The sequence below is a fragment of the Squalius cephalus genome (assembly GCF_949319135.1).
Source record: "Squalius cephalus genome assembly, chromosome: 2".
In the NCBI taxonomy this organism is placed as follows: domain Eukaryota; kingdom Metazoa; phylum Chordata; class Actinopteri; order Cypriniformes; family Leuciscidae; genus Squalius; species Squalius cephalus.
In genome coordinates this window covers 48,335,774-48,345,385 of record NC_137123.1, presented here as the reverse complement: position 1 = coordinate 48,345,385, position 9,612 = coordinate 48,335,774, and the positions used below count along the sequence as shown (strand labels likewise).

The 9,612-nt window shown below is 39.8% G+C and overlaps 1 protein-coding gene across 1 annotated transcript; it reads left to right on the top strand.

Moving 5' to 3' along the window:
* Positions 1–1,222: 1,222 nt before the first annotated feature.
* On the top strand, positions 1,223–9,382 carry LOC307149411 (uncharacterized protein; the record flags this gene model as incomplete). Its single annotated transcript, XM_079855710.1, has 2 exons — positions 1,223–1,295; positions 8,359–9,382. The coding sequence occupies 2 exons, from the start codon at positions 1,223–1,225 to the stop codon at positions 9,351–9,353; spliced, it is 1,068 nt and encodes a 355-aa protein (XP_079711836.1). The 3' UTR covers positions 9,354–9,382.
* Between the last annotated feature and the right edge of the window lie 230 nt (positions 9,383–9,612).

Genomic DNA, 9,612 nt, shown 5'->3' with positions numbered 1-9,612 from the left:
TTTCACTTTTCTAACTTTAGTTAGTGTGTAATGTTGCTGTTTGAGCATAAACAAAATCTGCAAAGTCACGACGCTCAAAGTTCAAAGCAAAGGGAGATATTTGCTTTTAAAGAAATTGCTTTTTAAGGACTACAACAAACGGCTGGTAGGGACTACACGACATTCGCGTTAGTGACATCACTACACTAACCCTAAAATTTACATAAACCCCGCCCCCTGAACACGATTTATAGATTTGCTAATCAATGACTAGAAGATAAATACACATAAGCTACATAAATTCACCAACTAACCATTCAGAAATGTTGTATGTTGTCACTCCTTCTCGAGTCTCTTCATCAATGTCTGACTCCAGTTTGAACATAAAAGGAAATGTTTTTGAAATTTTCAGTGCATGTCTGTGTGAGGTAGGCTACAAGGACACAAGCTCTTGTAGCTCCGCCCTCTGTGCCAGGCAGTGTTGCCAGATCCGAAACGTCCAAGTATCGTACCAGAAGTTCAAAATTATTGTATTTGGAAGAAAATTATCGTACACAAGTCAAACGTACCAGAATACAGATATTTATCTAGACCAACAACTTTTTTGACACAACCTGCAAATTACTTTATTGCTAAAATATTGACTTCTGCTTGGACACAACCTAAGCCCCGCGGCAGGTATTAACATTTGTTTTTTTCCTACTTTTATTTCTCTCGCAAAACATACAGAGATGACATGTTTATGATATACAACTTTGTATATAATATAAAAAAGAAGGTTAACTTGTGCTCGTGGGAGAGAGTCAGTCTCCACGATGATTGGCTTAGGAGACGTAACGTGAGATGAGATGGAAGACGTGCACGTTCACATTCTCCTCATGACGGTAGACGTAGAATCCACAGCTAGATCAATGAGTACAGAAGCCCTATGATTACAACCATCATTTGAAGTGTCACAAAATTCTGAAATTATCGTACATTATGGGATTTTTTTCATTATTGATCGTACATCGTACAGAGGTCAAAGTTATCGTAGCCTACAAATATGATAATTATCGTACGTCTGGCAACACTGGTGCCAGGAGCAGCAGATCATTTGCATTTAAAGTGACAGACACAAAACGGTGCGTCTTCAAAACTTTGATGTCACAGCGCTGTCGTCATCTGTTTAGCTCGCCTCTGGCCCGCCTATAACAGATAACACCGGTGTGATTGGTGCAGCTCGGATACAAGGGCATATTTAATGAGCATCATTACTCCACGGCAGAGGAACTTGGTGAGCAAATTCAATTTGTTTCTCGCAAGAACTTTCCAGGGTAAGTAAATTTCCTTTCCCTTGCTTTAACGTTACTTAAATTAAAGCAAAAACATTCTACAATTTATTTTAGCTTTACATTCATCAAACACCATCACAGCAGCACAATCCTCAGTTTGCCTCTGGCGGACCTTGGACCTTTGGGAAAATTGAACTTTGTAAGAACAGTTGTTGAATCCACTTAAATTTTTTGGCTCGTCTGAAAGCATATTTTCACTTCTATTTCACTCTCACGCTAGTTTTTCTGATTCAGAGATCACTGAGTGAAATGGAAACTTGACTTCCTTTTTGTTGTCAGTGGTATCATTTCACAGAGGTCATTTTCCATTACCCCAGCCTTTCAATGATGTAATCATGTTCAGTTGTGAGCCGTCCTCATGTTTTGAAGCTCGAAATCAAATAATAATACAAGGCTATACAAATATTAAATTGTTTTTATATGATGCACATGTTTGTAATTTTTGTAATTTGGCACCTAGGCCTATCTGAATTCTTGATCATTTTTTTTAATTAATTCTAACAGTTTCTATATCAGAATGATCATTGCTGCTGAAAAATACATGTGAAGTCGGCAACAAAGAATATAAAAAATATTGTCAGTACTGGGTCTCATCCTCATTAGTCACCATGCCAACAGTCTCACAGCTGATTAACCCAAAATACTGGGGCAAAGCACCGGTAATCACTACAGCAACGTTACCAGCATAGCAATGCAGCACCCCCCCCCCCCCCCCTCCCCCTCACACACACACACACACACACACACACACACACACGATCATACGCGCGCGCCCACACACAAAAGCAAACCACAGGTGTCTTCATCTTTTAAAAGAAAAAATATATATCTTTAAGAGTCTGTCGGTAATGACAATGCCCTAATAAACTTAACTGATGAATAATTTATGATAGGTCGCTTTTTAATATGCTGAATGATAACGCATAGGCTACATCATTTTGCAACAGTGACAGTTTGATTAATGGATAGCCTATATTTGATAGTGCTTTCGTGAAGATTGGATGTTTTGAAATTAATAGTTCTGCCAAATAATTGTGATTTGTGCTATAGCCTAGCCTACAGCTCGCTGATATAAAAAGAAATGTTTTATTTTATTTAATCCCACAAATTGTCCTATTATCAGACAAATAAAAAATACATAGACATAGCCTACATAGGCCTAAAGCACATGTTATAAAAATAATTTCGGCGTAATTTCAACCCAAGCAGCTTTCTGTTGGTCAACGAGGCGAATTCGAGTGGTCAACTTAAATAAGAGCGAAATGTGCGCGGGGAACTTTTTCTCTCTTCAGCGAAACTCAATCGCGCGGATTACTATTGAAATCACTGCCTCACCCGCTAAAACTCGCCCAACACCGGTAAACGTGACCGCGCTTTGATGAGGGAATTATGAATATAGCCTACGTCATTCAGAATGTGGGGAGAAACTCACACGCTTTAACTAAACTTAAATTACTCTTCTTGAAGTTTGGGTGGATTAAACACCTGCATCATGGTTGTGTGTCAACAAAAGAACAATATAATTTACATATAATGGCTGTTTTATTTATTTATTTGACCAGGTGTTTCCTTCTTAACCTTGCACACGCAACTTGACCCCTTCAAGAGAAAGCTCTATTCTCTCCACTGAAACGCTTCACATGTCTGTAGCCTATGTTCCTTCCTGTTTTAGGATATGCTGTTACATAATGGACTAATAATAAATCCCATAAAAATAGTGGAAATGGTTTTATGAGTTATGACATCCGGTTGATTGTGACCTGCTCTAATCTACAAGCGTCAAACTGCCCGATACACTGTCATACTTGAAAACCAAACTATTGCAAATCTGTTTAGCTAGCCTATATAAAAACCTGAAATCGCTTTTAAAAACACTTGTTGCTATTTCATTTCAAGCCTGGCCGCAACCACACTGCACATTGTGTCCACTTGGTGGCAGTGTTGCTGTTAAATTTCTTGCGTTTGGTGCAAATGAGGGACTAACACTAACAGCCAATAGTAAATTGATTAAAAAGAGATTAATTTAAAGTTACATAATTATTAAATTGTTTTCTGTCCTACTTTGTCAATCAGATCCAGGAAACCTGTGTGCGCTCGTTACTTTAGGGGTGTTGTTAAAGTTCAAGCTGGCTCTTGAATGCTTTTCGTTCATATGCTCCAAATTAATTAATTAAAGTAAACACAACAACAAATTTAGTTTTTTATAAAGGACATACAAAATATTATTCACGCATAGACAAAAATGTTATGTTTTTCCACAAAACTAGTTTCAAACATTTAAGGATGTAAGTCTTCAGACCAGAAGGCCTTTTAAGATTATGAAACATTCAAAAACTTTTGACTGGTAGGCTAGTGTAAATAAAGAAATATATTTTTAAATCCTACAATCCCAAGTGTTTGATGTACAGTTGCTAGTAACACTGACTACAGCTGTGGATTGGAAATGTATTTATAAATATTAAATAATATATAGGCCTAACATAAATATTTGATTTCTGTTAAACCTGGGTTTCAACTGTATGCTGTGTATATATAAACTTTTTTTCTCACAGTCACAGAAAACACTCATTAAGTTCTGTAAAATTAGATCCATGACATCCCAAGAGTTTTGATAGGATCCCCTGACCCTGTCTAATCCAGATTCATTATGAAGATCTCTTAGCAGCAGGAAGCCCACCCGGACACATGTGACCTTTTTGAATATGATGCCATGAGAGGCAAATACTCTGACCCACGGCTGCCCTGCTGTGTTTATCTTTGTGTCTTTCATTTCATAGCATACGCTTTTAGGTGCACATGGGAGTGAGTCTGAATGGAATAGCAGGGTCCTTACATATATTCAGAAAATGCGTTGTGTTTCCTGTTCTCTTTCTCTCTTTCTCTGTCAAACTGCAGCAGAACAGATGCCGTGGGAATGCTACAGCACACACTAGTGCAGATGTTGCTTATTGTTTTCCTTACAAGACAAAATCATTTTATATGGCATTTTCTGTCATACTGCACCTCTCGTACATTTTAGGACCCATTGTATAGCTGACAAACTCAATATACTTGACCTGACATTGGCTGACAGCAGGACACACAAGCATGGCTTTGCAGATGTAAGCCTCTCAAAACTGTTTTCAATGAAAATCAGAAAACGGATGCTTGTGAAGGCTTAGGAAAGTTTTAAAAATAGACCTTACCTAATTTACTTTCTTAATACATGGTTCATGGTCTTAAAGCCACCATGAACTCAAAATGGACAGTTCTTATTTTTTTCCACGCAATACTGCAGTGTTTATTATAAAGGATTTATCTGTGCACAATCACTATTTGTTGTTTGTTTTTTTATTTTTTTATTCATGTGCCCTTGTAATCTTTAATCAAATCTTCCCATCCCCCTCACAACAACATCTGATGAAGGGCTGAGCGATCTTTTTTTTTTTTTTTTTCTCTCCAGCAACCTGTTACTCATATGAAATCACAGCAATTAGCAAACAACGATCCAATCATCTCTCTCTTGGACAAAATCAAGTCCCGTCCTACATGTTTTCTTGTTCAAGAAGCCATTTTCATCACAAAGAAAGGATTATCACAATTTCCATTTCATGCCGACTTTAAAGGGCGTTCACATTGACAGTGATTTGCAGCAAGAAAAGAAACAAGACATCTTTCATTTTCAGAGCTGGCAATCTGGTGTACAAGATTCTATCCCCCCTTATTCAATTTTATAAACATAACGTATTATTATGATATCTTGTTCTAGCAAATCAAAAGAGCTTGTATTAACCAGTTATGGCTAAGCTAATAGACTGAGCTGTTTGCGTACTAATTGAAGGCTAACTGAAAACACAATGTACTAGAACTTTTTAATTTGACTTTTAGCTTTAATGTCGACATATGTACTACTTTTAAGATACAGTATTAACATTTTGTCATGATTAATACTAAATACAAGAAAAGCTATTTACTATTTGTAATGGTGGTAGCATTGCAGTATAGCCTAGTGTAACCTTGGTGTAGATTGTTAAAAACGTTAGCTTTTATATTTCTGCCAAATGTGTTTAGGTGTTAAACCTTCATTTGTGAAGTTTGTCTTGATGAACAAAATATGTAAGAATCACAAACTGGTTTTTGTTAAGGGAACCAGGGTAACTTCCAGGTTGGCCTACAAAAATATGTCATCCCTGCAGCACTCTATTTAGTGCAGAATCATTTATTTATGTAATTATGAGCGAATATAACGCATGTTTTGCAAGCTAACTGCTGCGTAGGGAGCGGGGCACAGCCTAGTTGTAACACACTTGTTTTAAATACTTCCACAAAACTTAGTGTATTTACTAGTTGCCATATCAACACTATATAGAGAAAAACATGCACCAAAATTCAGAAATCTTTGGAAGATATCTCTGAACATTTATTTAACCATAGCAAATGTTAATTTCTTATGTGTTGATTTTTCATCTAAAAATTTTTTCATCAAAATTTGAGAAATCTGATATTATTTTAAATCCCAATCTGTTATTTAACAGTTTAGATAGTTCTTTAATGCTTTGCTAACAGAAGACACTGGCCAGGTTTAAATCCCAGTTGTGCAGGTGGGGCATGTAAAACACGCACAATGTGCCCCTAATAGAACTATTCTGTGATGTTAGCGATATAATTCACATTAACAACGTTTATGAATTCTTTTAAGAAACCATAAAAAGAGGTGAAAACAGAATGAGAATCAATGTTCAGAAATGATTAATAATTATGGTGTTTTGTATGTTGTACCCTGTGTGTCCGTTGTCAAATTCCAAAATTAGTTTATTTTTAATTATTAAAATATGCCATTATTTTATATGAAAAAGTAAATGATTGTATTTTATTAAGAAAATATTTTAGTTTGCCTTGTATATTTTTTGTTTAGATCAGATAACATTTTAAGCTGTCATATGGTTATGTTACAATGTGCCCCTCACATGTTACAATGTACCCGACCTATGGGGCATGTTGTCACATTTCACTTCCATTCGTTTGGGGTAAATCAAGAAAAAAGTATACACTGTATTAATGAAACAAAACCACATAATTGTACTATGTGTGAAATGAATGCGGTAAAAAATAAATACACTGAACCCTAAGTAGGTTTATACAAACTGCCTAAGCAGGTTTACACAAACTGAGCAAGTCAAAAAGTGTTAGGTTGTGCCCCGCTCTCCCCTACTTGCTTAGCATATTGCTAGCATGCTAGCTTAGCCTATACCCTTAACATACCCAACACATAATTATAACAGTCCTTACGGCTTTTAAGGCATTGCAAATGGCTACCCCCATGGGGTCCTAGGCAGACTCGACTCATTGGGCTGACAGAATGGACGGACTTATCTGTGGCATAAGTGACATTTTTTGCAAATCAGCATTGATACAATGTAGCAACTACTAATGAGAGTGCAGACAGTTATTCGCCAGAAACCAACAGCTCAGCGACCTCTAGAGATTAAATCACTGTCAGTTTGAACAGCTTTATTCATTGGTGCATGTTATTCCAAAAAAAAAAAAAAAAAGAGGGAAAAAAGTATAAACTTTTCAGCTGATGTCATTGATATTATTCAACCTCCTGTCTCCAGCCATCTGGCTCCATCTTAGTATGTAACGCCCACTTTTTACAATCCAATCAATTCCTGATGGATAAAATCAAGTCCCACTTAATGTTTTTCTTATCTTGTATACCATGTTTTACTCGGCTCGGAAGTACATCAGATTAACGAAGTGAAATGGTCCTGAACACTTTTCCATGAATTAAAAAATTGAAGGCAATCTTTCGATCTTGTTTCAATCAAACACATACCAAAGATTATTTAGGGGATATTTTTCTTCCAAAGCAACATATAGGACATCAATGACAGGGGCAGTTGGCCTGGAGCAGTGTAAGTTAAGTGCCTCACTCAAGGGCGCAATAGAGATAAAGATCCTTTAGTAATGCTCTAATTCACATGTCCTGCTATCTGGGATCAAACCTGTGACATTTGAATTACTGTCCCAGAGCCTAAACCAGTAAGCTACAAGCACCAGCTGACCTGCCCACTGACCCACTGACGCAAGCCTCCATCCCAGCCGTCAGTCAAATACATTTATATAAAAGTCCTCAGTGGTTTTCATTTAACAAAGGGTTAACGGAATAAAAATGTTTGTGAGGTGACATGTACGAGACGCTTGAAGAGATTGAGTTTGATGAGCTGAAAAAAGAAAATCTGCTTTACACAAGCTGCCAACTGCAGAAACAGAACACACACTCATATACACACACGGGCTGCCAACTGTGATATGGAGACAAAATCGTCTCTCACACTGAGTTGTTTTTGCCTGTAGGCACATCAATACTTAAACACAACATGTTTATATCTCAATCTTTACACAAATAGACACTTTAAAAAAGCATTAGCAAAAAAACATTATTTTATGGGCACGCATGGCACATTAGCATTTGCGCACTGCCACACTATAAGGCTTTGCATGTTATTTTCTAACGTTGGCTCAGGCAGTCACCTTTGACCTCTTGAAAGCTCTTCTGACAAACGGAAACCACGACAACAGGTGAATAAAATAATCACCATGGAAACCAGAAGCATATGAAACCCTTCACTTTGGAGGAGGCTAATTCTTTATTTCCAAGAGGCTGTGCTCTATGGTCACATTAAGAATTCTGCATGTGTATGTGTGCCAGATGTCAGCACATGGGTCCACACTGCAGGCCTCGTGATAATAAATGGCACTTTCTACAAATTTAGTGTCAACTATTACACGCGTTAGACAGAAAATATAACCTTAGATAACATAACATATAACATAACCCTGTTACTTTATGATTTTCACCCATGCATTACAAAAAAAGTAATCAAGAAGGCTCTTTCAACTTGTCATTTAATTATTATTATTTTTTTACACGATTGACTGAATTCATCACGTGCAAGCATTTTTCTGTAATTTATGGTAACTTTTTATCAATACTTCTACAAACTAACTAGCTAGCTCCTGAACTGATCTTGATCCTGCTTCGCCATTGTCCTCACTCCCACAGGCTCCACCCCGATCCTTTGGTTTCGCCATTGTCCTCACTCCCACAGGCTCCACCCCCATCCTCTGATTCCACCGTTGTCCTCACTCCAACAAGCTCCACCCCGATCCTTCGGCTCCACCATTGTCCACACTCCCACAGGCTCCACTCCGATTCTCCGGCTTCTCAGTTGTCCTCACGCCCACAGGCTCCACCCCGATCCTTCGGCTCCACCATTGTCCACACTCCCACAGGCTCCACTCCGATTCTCAGGCTTCTCAGTTGTCCTCACTCCCACAGGCTCCACCCCGATCCTTCGACTCCTCCATTGTCCTCACTCCCACAGGCTCTACTCCGATCCTTCGACTCCACCATTGTCCTCACTCCCACAGACTCTACTCCGATCCTCCGGCTTCTCAGTTGTCCTCACTCCCACAGGCTCCACCCGATCCTCCGGCTCCACCATTGTCCTCACTCCCACAGGCTCCAGCCTGATTCTCTGGCTCCACCATTGTCCTCACTCCCATAGGATCCACCCTGATTCTCTGGCTCCACCATTGTCCTCACTCCCACAGGCTCCACCCCCATCCTCTGGTTCCACCATTGTCCTCACTCCAACAAGCTCCACCCCGATCCTTCAGCTCCACCATTGTCCACACTCCCACAGGCTCCACTCCGATTCTCCGGCTTCTCAGTTGTCCTCACTCCCTCTGGCTCCACCCCGATCCTTCGACTCCTCCATTGTCCTCACTCCCACAGGCTCTACTCCGATCCTTCAACTCCACCATTGTCCTCACTCCCACAGGCTCTACTCTGATCCTCCGGCTTCTCAGTTGTCCTCACTCCCACAGGCTTCACCCCCATCCTCTGGTTCCACCATTGTCCTCACTCCCACAGGCTCCAACCCATCCTCTGGTTCCACCATTGTCCTCACTCCCACAGGCTCCACCCGATCCTCCGGCTCCACCATTGTCCTCACTCCCACAGGCTCCAGCCTGATTCTCTGGCTCCACCATTGACCTCACTCCCACAGGCTTCACCCGATCCTCCGGCTCCACCATTGTCCTCACTCCCACAGGATCCACCCTGATTCTCTGGCACCAACATTGTCCTCACTCCCACAGGATCCACCCTGATTCTCTGGCTCCACCATTGACCTCACTCCCACAGGCTCCACCCGATCCTCCGGCTCCACCATTGTCCTCACTCCCACAGGATCCACCCTGATTCTCTGGCTCCACCATTGTCCTCACGCCCACAGGATCCACCCTGATTCTC